This window comes from Euwallacea similis, chromosome 11 (genome assembly GCF_039881205.1).
Source record: "Euwallacea similis isolate ESF13 chromosome 11, ESF131.1, whole genome shotgun sequence".
NCBI lineage: Eukaryota > Metazoa > Arthropoda > Insecta > Coleoptera > Curculionidae > Euwallacea > Euwallacea similis.
Window position 1 is genome coordinate 1,889,870 of NC_089619.1, and position 16,380 is coordinate 1,906,249.

General features: G+C 34.7%; 2 protein-coding genes across 5 annotated transcripts; both read right to left on the minus strand.

Annotated features, from left to right (window-relative positions):
• Positions 1–1,516: 1,516 nt before the first annotated feature.
• LOC136412074 (general odorant-binding protein 83a-like) lies at positions 1,517–3,870 on the minus strand. Its single transcript, XM_066394958.1, has 7 exons — positions 3,764–3,870; positions 3,631–3,709; positions 3,519–3,565; positions 3,428–3,463; positions 3,265–3,370; positions 2,020–2,084; positions 1,517–1,967 (listed from the first exon to the last, which is right to left on the minus strand). The coding sequence occupies exons 1-7, from the start codon at positions 3,824–3,826 to the stop codon at positions 1,950–1,952; spliced, it is 414 nt and encodes a 137-aa protein (XP_066251055.1). The 5' UTR covers positions 3,827–3,870; the 3' UTR covers positions 1,517–1,949.
• Positions 3,871–6,493: 2,623 nt separating this feature from the next.
• On the minus strand, positions 6,494–16,352 carry LOC136412055 (nuclear receptor subfamily 2 group E member 1-like). Of its 4 annotated transcripts, none has more exons than XM_066394928.1 (8): positions 16,275–16,352; positions 11,351–11,478; positions 11,165–11,280; positions 8,673–8,939; positions 7,457–7,582; positions 7,124–7,405; positions 6,917–7,072; positions 6,494–6,862 (listed from the first exon to the last, which is right to left on the minus strand). In XM_066394928.1, the coding sequence occupies exons 2-8, from the start codon at positions 11,476–11,478 to the stop codon at positions 6,615–6,617; spliced, it is 1,323 nt and encodes a 440-aa protein (XP_066251025.1). In that variant the 5' UTR covers positions 16,275–16,352; the 3' UTR covers positions 6,494–6,614. The 4 variants fall into 4 exon arrangements, with proteins under 4 accessions (XP_066251025.1, XP_066251026.1, XP_066251024.1 ...); XM_066394929.1 differs by having other exon boundaries at positions 8,697–8,939; positions 11,333–11,478; XM_066394927.1 differs by having other exon boundaries at positions 11,333–11,478.
• Between the last annotated feature and the right edge of the window lie 28 nt (positions 16,353–16,380).

A 16,380-nucleotide genomic window follows, 5' to 3' on the forward strand; every position in this document is an offset into this window, starting at 1 on the left:
TGAGTGACCTAACGTGACGACTAATTTCTTCAATATTCAGACAGAGTATGTTGAGCGATACTCACATCATACTGAAGAAATCCATTAAGTATTTGGGCATAGAGTTTGGCTCGAACACGTACCATGCGCAGCACATAAAGAACGCGTGTCAAAGGAGCCCCAACTAATTAGGAGCTCTTCAGAGAATAATGCCGTAAGTCAAGGAACCGTTCATTCACAAGAGGCAACTGCTCTACGGGGTGATACAGTCGACCCTATTCTACGCCGCTCCAATTGCAAAACATCTAGAGTGCACATCAATCGCTTAAGCTAAGTCTAAGTGGGAACACGCATTCTTGCGCAAAAATCATGTACATTTCTGGCCTGGGTTATTTTCGAAAGAAAATGACTAAAAGACGGTGATAGGTACGGAAATAATGCAAGAAGTGTGAGAATCTTTCTAAATTGAATAAGAAATTCAAACTTTGATAAGTAGACAATCGGTGGCGTGCGATAAAAAATTTGAGGTACTAAAACGATCCTGACTCTCGAAAAAGTGCCATCCTCTAGATTGCGTTTTCCCTATATTTAAAAATGTCGAAAAACTCTAATTGGCGAAGCAGAAGCTTTTCGCTGATGAATTAATTTATGTTCATCCGTTGGAGTTTTGAAATTTATGAAATTTCGGGACTTTCTGAGTAATAATAATTGTGTAAAATTTACGTGGATTCAAGAACGCATGGAACGAGAATCCTGTAAGACCCTGATTGAAACCTTGTGAGTCTTGTTGAAGCAGTACTTTAGTTAAAACCGCTTTTTTTGATAAAAATATTTGGTTACATCGGAGTATAATATACATAATAAAGCCAGAATATACACAATAAATTACCACGCCCTAATTACTATAAATCCTCCAATTTTTGCCGTTTTTTGAGCAATAAATAAAACTGACGCGTCTGAAAATAATAATATAACCGGGATTAAGATTATCTACACCTACAAGTAATGCCTTTACATGGCAATAAATGGATCAGTTGGCAACCAACATATTAGTGCACTTTAACAAAATTTGTCTTTTTAGGAATAATAATTCACATGATATTGATGATAATGATTAATAAAATTGAAAAAAAAAACAGTTTAATTTTACTTCCTTGCACGATCATAAAAATTTCAAGTGCCAAACAATAGGAGTCTGGCAAATTTACCTATAGAAAAAATATATTAGAGGTCGTGAGATTGGTAAGTTCCGTCCATCCCATGGAAATCCCCTTAATAAGTTGACTAAAGTCAATTAATTGGTCAAAAATCAGTATAGCATTAGAAGATTTGTCCTGCGTAACGGGTATTTTCTTCCACTGTGCAGGGGCCTGGCTTCCTAAATTTGCAGCTTTTCTCAAGTCAGATTCGGTCGAATGTTACCTGGTATGAGTTTTTGAGTATGTTTTTATTTTTTAATTTATTTTAATAATTTGGTAGGTAATAAGGCCACATAATCAGTCCTAATGATGTTCGTTAATTGCCTTTTTATTGTTAAATACGCATATAATTGGATTTTCAACATTAACAAATATTAATTTTAGGTCATAACGGTCTCATACATTAACATGATGCTATGCGGGATTAAATTCTTAAAAAAACTGCAAAATTACGAGGTTTTCCGCTAATTTTCCTTAATTAATGTGGTGCGGTGTTAGTATGCAAAACTCAATTAACAATTAACAAATTAAGGAAAAAAACTATTATTAATTCGTTGTATCTACTGATATCAAACCCTTAACATTTCACAGCTTCTTCATAGCGGGAACAAGTTGTTCGAGCAGGAAAAAATAGCTACAAATACCTCTTTAGAATTAAATGAACTAACATAGCTAAGTGGCTGAAGCTAGGCAGAAATAATTAGCATTATTTAGCCTTTAGTTAGGAGATTAAGTTGGTCATGGTGGTAATTGCAGGTCTGATGAAACTTGCTAAACCAAGAACCAATTCTAAAAATGTTCATATTATGAGTTAGAAATTGACCAGTTTGCTTAGACTTACATCAGGATCTGCTTTGAGTAGACATTTGTTGAAGTTGTAAGATTTTTCACAGAGGTCCGCTCCAGCTAAAACATACATATTATTTACATAAACCATCAAGTCATGATTGATTGAGCAGATAATGACGCTATTGGAACTTGAAGACCACTTTGCACTTTCTCTATTTACAGGGTGTCTCTAAAAAGTTTGTACAAATTTCTACCACAGATTTCTGAGACGAAAACATAACGATTTAACCAAATTTACCTCAGTCCAAAAGTGGACGGTTTTCAAAAAACAGGATATCAAAGTAAAAGATTAAGAAAAGGAAAAAAATTACTCCGTTCGTAATGCTGAAAAATCTGAAAAATATGTCGCATCGGGGGGTTTTTAGAGACGAGAAGTCACAATCCATTTACATTTTTGAGGCATATTGTAGAGGGTGCTGTCAGCGCTAGGCGAACTCTCTTTAAAGGGGCACAACTTTTTCATCACCCAGTATAAAATTTATTTGTGACTAAATTTGTGTTTTATGAAAAAAAGTATCTTGGTACAAGTCCGTCCGGGCAGTCCTTCTTGAGACATTTGAAGTATACTATATGTCTTGGAAAATAACTTTAAAGTGCATTTTTATTCATACAATTGAAACGAAAAAAAATCCAAACATTCAATTGATCTTCAATTCTTATCATTTTTTGAAAATATCCATGTTTTTATTTGACTATACCAATTTTTTATCGTTTATTTTGCTATACTGTACGAATAAATATGTACTTTAAAGTTATTTTTCAAGACACGCATCGAACTCTAAGCTTCAAATATCTCAAAAAGGAATGTCCGTAGGGACTTGCACTAAGCTTCTTTTCCATTAAAATACGTAGGAAAACCCAAATTTAGTCACAAATAAATTTTATACTGGGTGATGAAAAAGTTGTGCCCCTTTAAAGGGAGTTCGCCTAGCGCTGACAGCACCTTCTACAATGTGCCTCAAAAATGTAAACGGATTGTGATTTCTCGTCTCTAAAAACCCCCCGATGCGACATATTTTTCAGATTTTTCAGCATTACGAACGGAGTAATTTTTTTCCTTTTCTTAATCTTTTACTTTGACATCCTGTATTTTGAAAATCCTCCACTTTTGGACAAAGGTAAATTTGGTTAAATCATCATGTTTTCGCCTCAGAAATCTGTGGTAGAATTATGTAAAAACTTTTTAGAGACATCCGGTATACTAAGTCATTACGGTGCACCGCTACTCTTTCCGTACCATCAATGGTCCTGCACTGATTGACTGCTGCCATTAAAAGTTCTTTAACATCAGGATGAGCTTCTGAGTCGATAAAATCGTAGTCTATGGTACCATCAGGCTTCATCTGCAACAGTATTTAATTGCCGAAACCAAAACATGGAGGATGTGTCTAAGGACTCACCCATTTAGATTCGAGCATCAAACACTTCATGTAGCACTAAAGATAGGATGAAGTTTAGAATAATTTTGGCAGTTAAATGCACACTTCTTACCATCATTTTCTCATCCTTAATGCTTAAATCGTACTTGGCATGATCACCTACATAGAAGATCAAGACAAAAATTAACAAAGGGGTTGCAGGAAAAGATCAAAAGGAAACTCACTTTCTTCCACTCCAGTCCTCTCCAGGCATAGGTTATGAAGGTCGTCTATGTACTCTTGTAATTCTGGTGGTATTACCACCTACACAGGTATTACATTAAGTCCTACCAACCATCACTTTTTTCTTATACTTACGTTTCCTGCATTGCTCCCCATTGCGCTCAGAGCCAGCATCAAGAATATGGCAAACTTGGACATTTTTGAGCTTTTAGGTCTTGAAAGCAGTGGTAACTTCCATATACCGATAAAAATTCGAGTTGTGGTCGTAATAAATCTTGTATTTATAGCTCCCTTATCCCCATAGATTAATTAGTATTAGCGGGTCAGTTATTTGCAAGTGCAATTGCAATTGCATGTATTTGGTGGGTGGTACTGACATGATAATGAGAGAAGTTAATATGCATAATGAATAATTAATTAGATGAAATTTGCTGGTAGGGATTTAATAGTACTTTATTACAGATAATTCATCAAATTGTCTTATGAGAAAGGTAATTTCAAGCCTTGTGACACTCTATTCCACCCTGTATTATTATGTACAAGTATGATGATCTATGTTTAGAAAGATTGAGGCAGTGTTATGTGGAATTTTTACCTCTATTTTTATTTTTGAGGGAAATACTTGAGCGTAGCAGATTTTTGTCACTTTTCCTTGCCTGCTACTATTTGCAAAGCTCACTTTTAGAAACTTCTTCCAGAACACTTTCAGACCTCTTTCACTTTCTGTTCTACGGATTGAAATAACATAGTTGTTTGGATCCAAAGCATGATCAAACTTTCAAGAAAAAATTTTTTTTCATTTTTTCCCGTTTCTAGCACTCGAAACAAAAAAAATTGCTCAACTCTACACAAAAACTCAAATGTACGTTTAATAGCTTTATAACATTTATTAAAACATACAAAATGGAACAGTTAAATGGAATAAATTCAATATCTGCATATTTGGACACATGTGAAAAAAAATACTGAAACACGTTGTAAATTCCGAAACTACATCCTGTAACGTAAAAATTTCATCTCTAAATTCAACACCGCTTGCGTGACTATTGTCACTTACAAATTTTTTAATTGGAAGTATGAATTCGTGATACCTCATTTGAAAGGTCTTTTCATTCTCTATTCAAAACTGTTATGGTTTTAAACTTTATTGTAAAAATTAATTTAAAAAAAATAAATTCATGTAATTTATGACATTTTCTACAACAAAGTGAAAACATAATAACTAATACAATTTCGTTATTGATAATGAAATAAAATAACAAAACAAATCAATCTCAATGTACTATGAGATGGTTAAAATGCATGCCTCGAACCTCTTGGCAGTAGCCTAATCATAAATAAAAGTGTTTTCTAATATCTGAGACATAACCGATCTAATCTTAAGCGTTATTCTTCTTTTTAAGTCGGCTATATCGCGTGGTTTTGTTTCATACACTATACTCTTCACATACCCTCATAAGAAGTCCAATGGAGTACGATCAGGTAATCATGCTGGCCATTCGAGCGATTCTCGCATCCCTATCTACCGATTTGGAAAAGTTAAGGTGCTGGACATTAATATGGTAATATAGTGGCGTTACGTCCTGCTGGAAGTATATCACATTAACTGAAACTTGTGGGTTCGCTTAATCAGGATATAAGTTTGCCAAAGTTGGTGCGACATTATTTTGGAGTAGTGCTAAATAATTATCTTCATTCAAGTTTTCACCAATGAAGAAAGGACCTGTGATATGATTTCCAATTATTCCTGTTCAAAAATTAACCTAACCTTTACGGAGTCTTGTGTGAGTAATTTTCTAATCCAGTGAGGATTTTCTTCACACCAGAAAGAACAATTTTGACGATTAGCATAGCCATGAAGTGTAAATGTGGACTCATCAGAAAACAAAACATTTTCTTGTTGAATTACATCGTTATCTAACCTTTGCATCACTTATTCACAAAAATACGTTCTTCTATCAAAATCATCTTTACCGAGCTCCTGAGTTGGTATCATTTTATAGGGGATGCATTTACTTTCTTTCAATACGCGAAAAATCGAGGTACGACTAACATTGAATTCTAAAAATGATTGTCGACTAAAATCATATGGGTTTTCTATAAATCAAGCATTGCGTCTAATTTGGTATCATTATTCATTGCATTGGAAGGTTTTTTTATCTGCTGTACATGCCCACATTTAAACAACTACTTTTTAATTTTACTAATTGTACCTTGGGATATAGCCGAAAAATCTGTATTTTTTTCTGGAAATAGAGGAGCAACTTCGGCCTATCATCGTGTTCTATTTTTACAACCAATCATCTGTAAAATTGTTATTTTCTGCGTTTCTATTAAATAAACCATGTTTCTAAATTGCAGAACTCTAACAACTCAACGTTTCCAATAAAACTAACAAAATCTGTTTTCTTGTACTGTGAGGAAAGATCACTACAAATCGAAAGTAAAAACCTAAAAAAATATTATTTAATTTTTTACTATGTAGTTTGTTTAATTTTAACATTTTTAAAGGATTTAAGAGGTTCGAGGCATGCATTTTCATCTCATTTTGATTGATTCCTTTCGTTATTTTATTAAATTATCAAAAACGAAATGAAATTAGTTATTAAGTTTTAAGTTTGTTGTTGAGAATATCGCGAATTACACGAATTTTTTTTAATTGATTTTTGCAATAAAGTTTAAAATCACAGCAGTTTTGAATAGAGAATAAAAAGATCTTTCGAATTAGGTATCACAAACCCATATTTTCGATTTAAAAATTTCGGGGTTGCGACCGTCACGCAAAGAGGGTTAAATCTAGGGATGAAATTTTCACGTTACGAGATGTGATTTCAGAATCTAAAACGTGTTTCTGTATTTTTTTCACATATGTCGAAACATGCAAATAGTGAATTTATTCCATTTGGCTGTTCCACCCTGTACAAGTACTGACTAGTAACACTACACCAAAAGCAGATGAACAGCATTGAAGCAACAAATCCTCCCCTTAAGTGTACGTGGACTTGGCCATATCCCCCAGCAACTTATCAATTGCAACATCTCCCACTGTTTGCTTAAAAAGCAGCTCTTCCAGACTTTGCCTGGATATGCTTTGAATTGCAGGCAAAGTCAGAAGAAGCTTTCCGAATCTCGCCTTATGATGGCTCTGCCTTTGTGAGCAATATTCATGAAGCATCACATGTGTTTGGTCTTGTAAGAGTTCCACATGAGTCGGCTCGTACAGGCCTCTACACTCTGAAATGTTCGTCTATGAGTTTTAATGGTTTTCAGAAGCATTTCGAAATTAACCAGCTTTAAATAAAACCAATGCTTTCAGGCAAGCGTGCTCGGTGTGGTCCACTTTGAGTATGTTAAGCCTTGAGATTATCTCCCGCAGTTTTCTCGCATCTTCTTCTAGAAACGCGTGTCTAGAAGTGGGTGCAATGGCGTTATTTACAAGAATTACTGAAATTCCAAACATTATTCTAAATCTTCCGATAAAATCTAGGACTGTACCTTCATCTATTGGAAGAGCCCATTGGGCTGCAGTTAAAATAAACAGTTCTCTCCAGCTTTCTTCAAGCAAAATCGACTGATCTCTCAAGGATAGTCGAAGGAAGGACGGTATTGTCTTGGCCCACTTTATGGCCAAGAACAATAATTTAGCTGCAGATTCGTAAGTATTTTCTGCAAAAACAGACATGCAGGGCACGTCCAGTGGTACCAAATTGGAAGGTTTTGATTCCGAGCTTAGTAGGGGTAGTTCTAGCCGTAGGTTCTGGTTAAGTTGCGGTGCCTCTAAAAATCGTAAATTTTTTTCTTTGTTTTCAGGTGGTGAGGCAATATTACCTTCCCTAAGGTTGCTTTTATCCTGATTGATTTCCTCAGAACTAGTTACTTCATCATCTTTCAACGCGTCCCTCGTTAAATCTGTTTTCAGGTGCTCCCTTTTGTCTCTGTACACCACGGAATTTCCTAAAAGAGTATTTCAGTAAAACTAACCTGCTTAGTTCAACAAATTAAAGAACTGAGAACTTAAACTGGAATATTCATCTGGATGAGATATATTTGGATGTTCCGTGGAAATCCAGGAAGAAATATGAATATTAATGTTCTGAATCTCCGAAACTGCTAGAAATAGGTATATACAAGGCATTTCAAATTCGACCCTCACCACTGGTATCTGGGAAACTGGAGGATATACGAAGAAGTATAAACGGAGGTAAAATTGTGTAATTTAGTGTTTGACCAAATGCCGTTTTTAAAATTTGAATTTTCTGGGATTTCCGAAGATATCAGAAAAAACCTAAAAATTGGAAATTTAGTTTTCCTTTTTTTAGGCGTTATTTGACAAGGAAACTTAACATCACAAATACTTTTTCTCCGCTACACATTGTAATTTTCAAATTTACCGTCCAATGTTTCGTCTTTCGGCTACCATCATCAACTTTATTTTTTCTTATGGGTGCCACATTAGATTTTTCGACAGTAAAATAATTGGATCTCTCTCTCTAGTTTCTGAGATCCCAGTGGTGAGGATCGAATTTGAAACGCCCTATAGAAATCTAGTAAAATATACTCAATTAGAATTTCCCCTTTGGGACTCTGAATTTCCAAAACTGTATTCCTTTTCAAATTCAGCTTCAAACCACCCAAAAATATACCGGATGTTCTATGCAAAGAATCCAATACATGAAAAATAGCTCAAAAAATTTGAATTTTTTTCAATAAATTCTATTGGTAGCTCCTCTTTGAGGCTCCGGCTCTCCAAAACTGGTAAAAATGGGTATAGCTGCACATATGCTAAAAATGTGCTCCTTGAAATGTATGTTCAAAACATGAATATTTAGGACCAAATTACCGAAGTTTTCCCAATTTTAGTGAGGGCATAACAAATTTCTAGTTAATTTCGGAATAAGGGTGCAGCTATGATGGTGCTCTGTTAAAGATTGCTGCAAAGTTACTAGTAATTCAATAATTGGGCCCTTAATCTTTGCCATGGGACTTATTCTCCAGTTAAAGTTGCCTGACTAACGATTACCTGACAGCTAAACAATAATCTTACCCAAAACTGGATACAACAACGTACTAGGTTTAGGGAATTGCCCACCGAACATGCTAGGATACATAAGCCCTTGATGCATGAAGTTTGCCTGGCTGCTGATTAACGGTGACGAAAGAGGTTGGTCCAGAATAGAAGGGGTGGGAAAGTGTAAAGGGAGGGTGGAAAACATGGACAATGGTTGGAGAGATCGAAACCTCGGAGATAGCCCTACAGGATAGTGATGGATCGCTGGATGGGTTGTTCTGGGAGCTCTCTCATGTTGGACAGCTAAAACAAATTGAGAAAAAACTTCTTAAGGTACTACGTGGAGTTCAGAAATGTTTACTGATCTACGATTGATGATTTGAGTAAAGAATAACAATCGTCAATATTTATTTAATCGTCCCATTACCAAACAAAAGAATTTCCAACCATTGAAGTTGAGGGCGGATAAGAGTTGACTTGCTAAAATATTTATGGTCCGGCTTGTGTAATCATCATTAAGGGCGGCCCTGCGACACGGCATCATGGCCGCCGTGCAGTGCCCTGAAAGGGTGTCTAGTTTCCTGGAACAGGTGCCTGTTCCCAAGCCTATCTTGACAAGACTTTGTCAACAACAGGGAATTGATAGAGGTACGTCATTAACTAGTATTTAATAAAAGGGCGGGCGTTTTTACTTTTTCTAAGATTAGCGGAAAAATGTGGTGGGTATACGAGTAGTCCAGTCAAAAAACATTCGTCAAGGAGTTCGTCAAGAAATGTTTGTCGTTGCTATTTCTATCGAACTACTCACGTTGGTTATCAGGTCTAACGATGATATCCAGCAAATTTCCCGCATTAGGTATAGCTGAGGCAGTATATAGAGTGTAACAAAATTGCGAAACTTTACTACCCAGTATACCGAAAATGGTGCATTTTTGACCATAGATCTTTATTATTTTTTTATAATTTTGCAGAGTATCATCAGTCTCTGAATTATTTTCATCATAATGTATTACACACACCCAGTATGTATCTGGTATTTACTAATGTGAATTTAGATGGACCTGCAAAGCTATTTATTCAAGTTTTACTAGGAGGACGTCAGCCTAGGACCAATAGATCGAAATACTAGCAACTCTGTCTAGAAGATGATTTCTATGGAAGTTTCTATGAAAATTATCCTATAGTAAAACTGCCCCTTCTTTGATTTTTCGGCACTACAAAAGTGTTCCATTTGGCCAGGAGGTGTGTGCTTAAGCCAAGCTCATCCAGTATTACCCTCTTCTAAAATTTCTGTATCCTCTCTAGTATTATCTCCAGCGCGTTAAAAAAAGAATGTAAAATATTTAAAGAGTTAGTGGTATGACCAAAATAAACAAAAACATCTTAGTAAACATGGGTTCGTAAAGTAACTACAGTAACGGAGGAAGCAGCAAGGTAACAAAGTAACGGAGATATGGAAGATTACTTTTTTTTGAAACGTTAATTTGAAATTATTAAATTTTTTGTACAAACGAACAAAAGAAGCTTTTAGCAAAAACAAAAAATAAAGACACATAAGATGTTCAAAATGCCCACCTCTCTATGGCACATCTATAACGTCGCAATGTTAATGTGCTTCCTTGGCTTTCACGCTCTCCTGATTTTTCCCCAATAGAACGCACATGGGACATGACAGGAAGACGACTTATTGCACTGGAGAACTCATCATGTACTTTAACAGAGTTACGAAATGCAATTCAAGTTACCTGAGATATAATACCTCAAGGGGAAATTAACCCTTTGCTTAAAAGCATGCCCAGAAGAATTTCTGAGGGTAAAAATTTACAAGGTGATTATATACATTATTCGAATTTTAGAGACTTTCTGGACTTCGATTCACTCGCAAGTTACGTAATTTATTTTGCATGGTGTTAACAATGTATTTACAAAATTTCATTAAAATACGCACATTATTTCTAGGTGTTGCAATTTTTATAAGTAGAATACGTAATGCTTATTCTATGATAAGAAAATGCAAGTTTTTGCAAAACAAAAATGGAGGTAAGGAAAAGAAGAACTTTTGTTTGTTTGCACATAATAAATAAATAACGAAAAATTACAAATAAATGTTAAAAAAAAACCTTTCATATCTCCGAAACCGTTTCTTTGTGGATCCACGTTTACTAAGACTTTTTTGTTTATTTTGGTCCATACTCTTACCTTTTTTAACTATTTAATACTCTTTTTTAACACTATGTGTATTCTCAACTGGGAAGTCTGAACCGCATAACTTCCTGCTTTTTGCTGACAAAGATACTATCGATCTGAATCCCCTCATAAAATCAAAATGTGTGCTCCACGTCATTATCACCTATGTAAATAAATTAGAGAGGTCTGCGAGCTGCAAAAGAGGCGACAACTGGAAGCATTGTGGGGTTAAAAGCGATGTTTACTTCACCCTGTCATTCCCACACCCCAGCGATTATTATTAAAGATGGTCCGTCGATTTGCTTTGCCATTAAACTTTTTTTCAGAATAAAATCACTTACCATCTCTCTTCATATTAACCTGCAGGCATTTCTTAAATCTGCAGGCCTGGCATTGATTTCGCCTGGTCACGTCTACAATGCACCTGCCGTTTTCCTTGCAAATATATTCCAAGTTCCTAGAAAATTAAAAACATAAAGAAAAGTAGATTATATGGTTGTACAACGAACCTAAATGACTCTAAATACCTTCTTATGCTTCGTTTAAAGAATCCGCGACAGCCGTCACAACTGGACACGCCATAGTGCTTTCCTGAGGCTTTATCTCCGCATACTTTACATAAGGTCTCCTGTCTATGACTAGAAGAGTCATCCATCTAAAATGTCAATGGTAATTTACCCACTAATTTCTTTCAAAATCCTGAAATTTGAGTCAAATAACTTCCACTCAAATCGTTTATCACGAAAATGTCACACCCCCATAATTAAATCAGGAAAAGCCAATTACACCCCTACGAATGCTCATATGTTACATTTCCTATTCAAAACCCCCTCTCGCTCGCTCACTCAGCGAAGCCCTTTACAACCCTCTCCCTCTAACCGCACACACACACGCTAACAGCTAAGTGTACCTATTTGAAGGGTGAGTGGTTCGTATACAGGGCCAGCAGGAAATCTGACCACATCGTAACATATTGCGTAATTTGTACCTACCTTTATCTATAATTACTATTTAACTTCACTATAGCTAGCAGGTCTGCTAGTTTTTAGCTTGAACGAGGGCTGGGGTGCCCCCTCAGGGAAAACACAGGTGTTAAGAGTCATTTTTGATTCGAGAGGGTTGTTTTTGTCGGAAGTCGGTATTAATATTACGTTTATAACCAAGTGGACATATTTGCATGTTGAGAGTTGTTTGAAGTCAGTCAGAATTTGAGGAGTCTGGGAAGAGGCTCCTGAGGAATTCCAGAAAGGTTCTGGGATATAAATAAACAATATGGAAATTTTCAATTTTGCGCCAATTATTTACTTACTCTTTTTTATTTTCAACCAAATCGGCCCTGAAACGTGGCCCTAGAGAGATATTCTGCTCGATTAATGCAAGAAATACCCGCGGCTCTAAACGACATACAATGTGTCTGGAAATAACGTTGAAATATTTTAGAAGGTGATTCTAAAGATTAAAATAATAGAAAAAATTCTTATAAATATGCCCGAAAAATTGCTTTTTTAAAGGGGCTAAAACAGGTTGAAGGGGGAATTCTGAAGATGATTTTCTCGCAATATTTTAGAAACAGTTTGCACTAAAATTTCCAAATTCGGTGTACTGTAAGAGATTAGGATAGGAAAACTTTTTTTTATCTTAATAATTGCAGATTTTAGTTAGGGGCGTCACAAGCAGGGAGACTCCTACATAAATGCTGTCCTAACTCTTTTGTTTATGATATTTCTTTATTTTTGAAATCAAATTACTGAATTGTAAATATTTTTACGTAAAAAAGGTCCTGATATTTCATCTCGTTAGGATGGACCGTTTTCCAAAAAAATGGATTTTTATGAATTGTTGCACGATTACATTGACATCGAAATGCATTTTAATGAATATAGTGAGCATCCATTCTTATAATAGAAATATTTTTTATTAGTCAGCAATAACAAAGCTAATGTTATTAAGGATTTATCACTTATCCATAACAAATGTTGAAAATGACCTTCCTTCATCTCAATGGATCCTTCAATTCTCATCTTTACAGCCTTCGGTGTCCATATAATCATGCATCGATTTATTCTAATTTTTCTGGAAAACGGTCTATGCTTAGGAGATGAAATAAGAAGAGCTTTTTTACTTAAAAATATTTGCGATTCAGTAATTTGACTTCACAAATTAAAAAATGCCGCAAACAAAAAAAATTAGGGCAACATTTACATAACATGCAACACACACATAAGAGACCTCCTGTATATGACGCTCCTGATTAAAATTTGCAAATATTAACATAATAAATGTTTTTTCATTCCAACTTATTACAGCGTATCGAATTTCATAATTTTAGCGTAAACCGTTTCAAAAATATTACTAAAAACATCTTCAAAGTTCCCCTTTTAAAGGGTCCTAGCCCCTTTAAGAAGCAATTTTTCGGGTATGTTTATAAGATTTTTTTTTATTATTTTGATTTCCAGAATCACCTTCCAAAATATTTCAACGTTATATCCTGACACCCTGTATAGCTCATATTTGCCTTAAAACCGTGCGGTACTTGATACACTTTTTTCTTTCTTCAAAAACTTAAATGTTAACGCACAAAAAATCGCCAAATATCCACCCTCTTTTACACCCCTAACGCCAAAAGTTCCTTAACATATTCCCAAGGGCTCATACGAAGTACGCCAGATTATAAATTTAAATTTCTACTGTGGGCATTGAGTTTATCATTTTTTTTTATGAATAGAATCAATCAATCGGCAGTATTGGGGTGACAACTTTAAAAAATAATCATCGTGAGATGACTGTCATAAAAATTAATTTATCTGAACAATTTGCGAGCAGATTGGGATCCGTGACGAATGATGGATTTGCATAGGTTTATCTATGAGTAGGTATTGTATTACAAAGTATTTGTCATTTTCATGCGTTATAAATTTGATTTTATTTAGTATTTTCAAATATCTGCGACACTCTGTGTAAATTACAAACATTGCTCAATGGATCCGTTTCTCGAGCTTTCCGTTGGTGTCCAAAAGCGATTTGATCAGACGGTCCAGAATTAGATCAATTATCTGGAATCGTTGGTGAGAAAAAAAATTAATTTAAAGCAATAAGGGTGATGTGGACACGTGGAATCTTCTGCCATCATCATTAGCGCGTGATGTTTTCAGGTATCTGCAACGCTCTGCACCATTTCCAACCATTGCTCAATGGGTTCCTTTCTCAAGCTTCCTTTTGTAATCCAAAAACGATTTGATGGAAGAGTCCCGAATTATGTCGATTATCTGACAAAGTTGGCAATAAGGGTGATGAAGACAAATAGAGGAAGCCCTGGCTTAATCAAGTCTAGGGATGTCTGGATTCAAGAGAACATTGCTGGAATGCATTATCCGAATATGACTTGAATATCGTCTCGTAAACCCTTTCTTACTGAAATAGATGGGAAAATTGCTGCATTTCTAAGGCAAAATATCAACAATTTTTGAGACATGTAATGTGGTTTTCACATTTAGATTAACTTTCTGCTTGAGTGTAAAGTCTTATAATCAGCATAGAAGATAAAGATGGGAGAAAGAGAGAGAGAAGATCTTGGCGATTTTTTTAAGAACTTTGTAAAGATTCCAGAAGAATTTAATTGATCCTTCCACTTTTTTCCTCTTTCAGTTTGTTACAGTGATTAATGCCAGTCACTCTGGAAGATCCAGAAGCCTTTTTTCATTTTTCCTTGATGACTGCTTCACTTTTTTAAAGATTACAAATTCTTGTAAAATTTATGGTAATCACGTTTGAAGAAAACGGACTGAACCAGACGCTTATTTCTCTTCTTTTCAAACCTCTCTCTGCCTCACTCTATACTATTTCTTCAACTGAGCATAGGGAACACGAGGAACAGTGAATGAATAATGGGGACCTGACGAAGACTTTCGTGGTCTAATTATGCAACTCTTGAAGTATGAAAGGAGGTAAAGGAAAAGATTTTGCTGAAGAAAACTCTTATATAAAATTGGTGTTTAGATCAAATTTATGCATTGGAAAAAGTACGTTGTACGGTTGTACTGGAATGATGTAGCGATAATTCAGGGTTATTCAAATTCGTAGCTCACAATGGGGATATAGAAAACCATAGAAGAGATACGAATCCGTTTAAATTGGGCCTCACGTGCACATTTTCACGCCGAACAAAACCACATTTGAAAATTTAGAAAATTTCGGCTAGTTTCGGAAGCATTCTGAAGAAATATGATTAAAAGTAAATATCACTTCTTCATTGGCATCTTTCGTACTCTATAAGACAAAATCATAAGATTTTTAGTGTGACGTTTCGGATTTTCGAAGTAGTCATCAAGTTCATTTTTTCAAATTTGGTCCTACCTTTTCTACAAAATTTTGTTAAAAGCTCTTGATCGTTTAAACCTTAAACCGATTTTTAAATTATAGATAATCTTTACGTTACTGAGTATATACTAAATCATTGGCGTATCCCAACCGATCAAGACTTGAAGATTTTCAAATTTATATTTTAGATTAAATCTTGTTATTCCTGATTTTTATTTAAAAGTTATGCTTTATATCATTTGTTTCACTCCATATTTTTCAATTATAATTATAGAGAACTATTACGACATGTTAAAGGATAAGCGACAAGACTTTTCAATAATTTAACAATTTTGAATTCCACATAGGTGCACTTCTGATTTTTTTCAAGTCGATTTAGAAAAAAATATGTTGTGTCAATGGTCATGGTCAATGGTCAATGGTCAATAGTCAATTAACCTCCATAAATGTTATAAATTTAGCAAGGCAAATTATAGTTTATGTCAAGGAAAAATTCACTTTTACGTTTGTCCTTCCTTTCTGAGCACCACTACGATTGTATTATTGTATAACTGCCAAATTGGAATTTATCAGCTATCAATATCCTTGAAAAAAAAAATTGTAAAGTCTTTGAATTTTGAGTGGTATTTAATGGCTTTTTTCTTAACTTTTTCGCCCTTTTAACCTCTATTAACCAAACCCTAATTTTTTTCGCAAAATTAATAACTATATAGAGTTTTAATATTAATAAAAATAATATAATAAAAAAATTGAAATTGCAATTGTCTTGAGAGGTCATTGGAAATTTCAATTTTCAAAATACTAAAAATTTCAAAATGTTAGAATTCAACTCAGTGAAAATCATCATCCCCATTCAAATTCCAGAGAAAATTTTAAAAATGTTGAGTGCCTCAGATATTTTCATCTCAATTTATAAAACTCAAAATTATAATCTTTCAATATTTCTAAACACTAGCGGCGAGCTTACATGGTTTCTCACAACTTCACAATAGGATATTCCGAACGAATTCAATGTTGGTCTTCAAAACTATATATAATTGTAACTACTAATAACTTCATAAGCAAAAAAAGCAAAGTACGCACAACTACTTAAATGAAATCAAACCCATAACAATCTCAAACTGTCTCTCTCACCTCTCATTCGAAAACCGGAACAACCAACACAGCCCACGCTCACAGGCGAAAAGTCAAGATTAACAAATTTGACTTGATCGACCCCGGTTTGCCGACACCCTGTAGA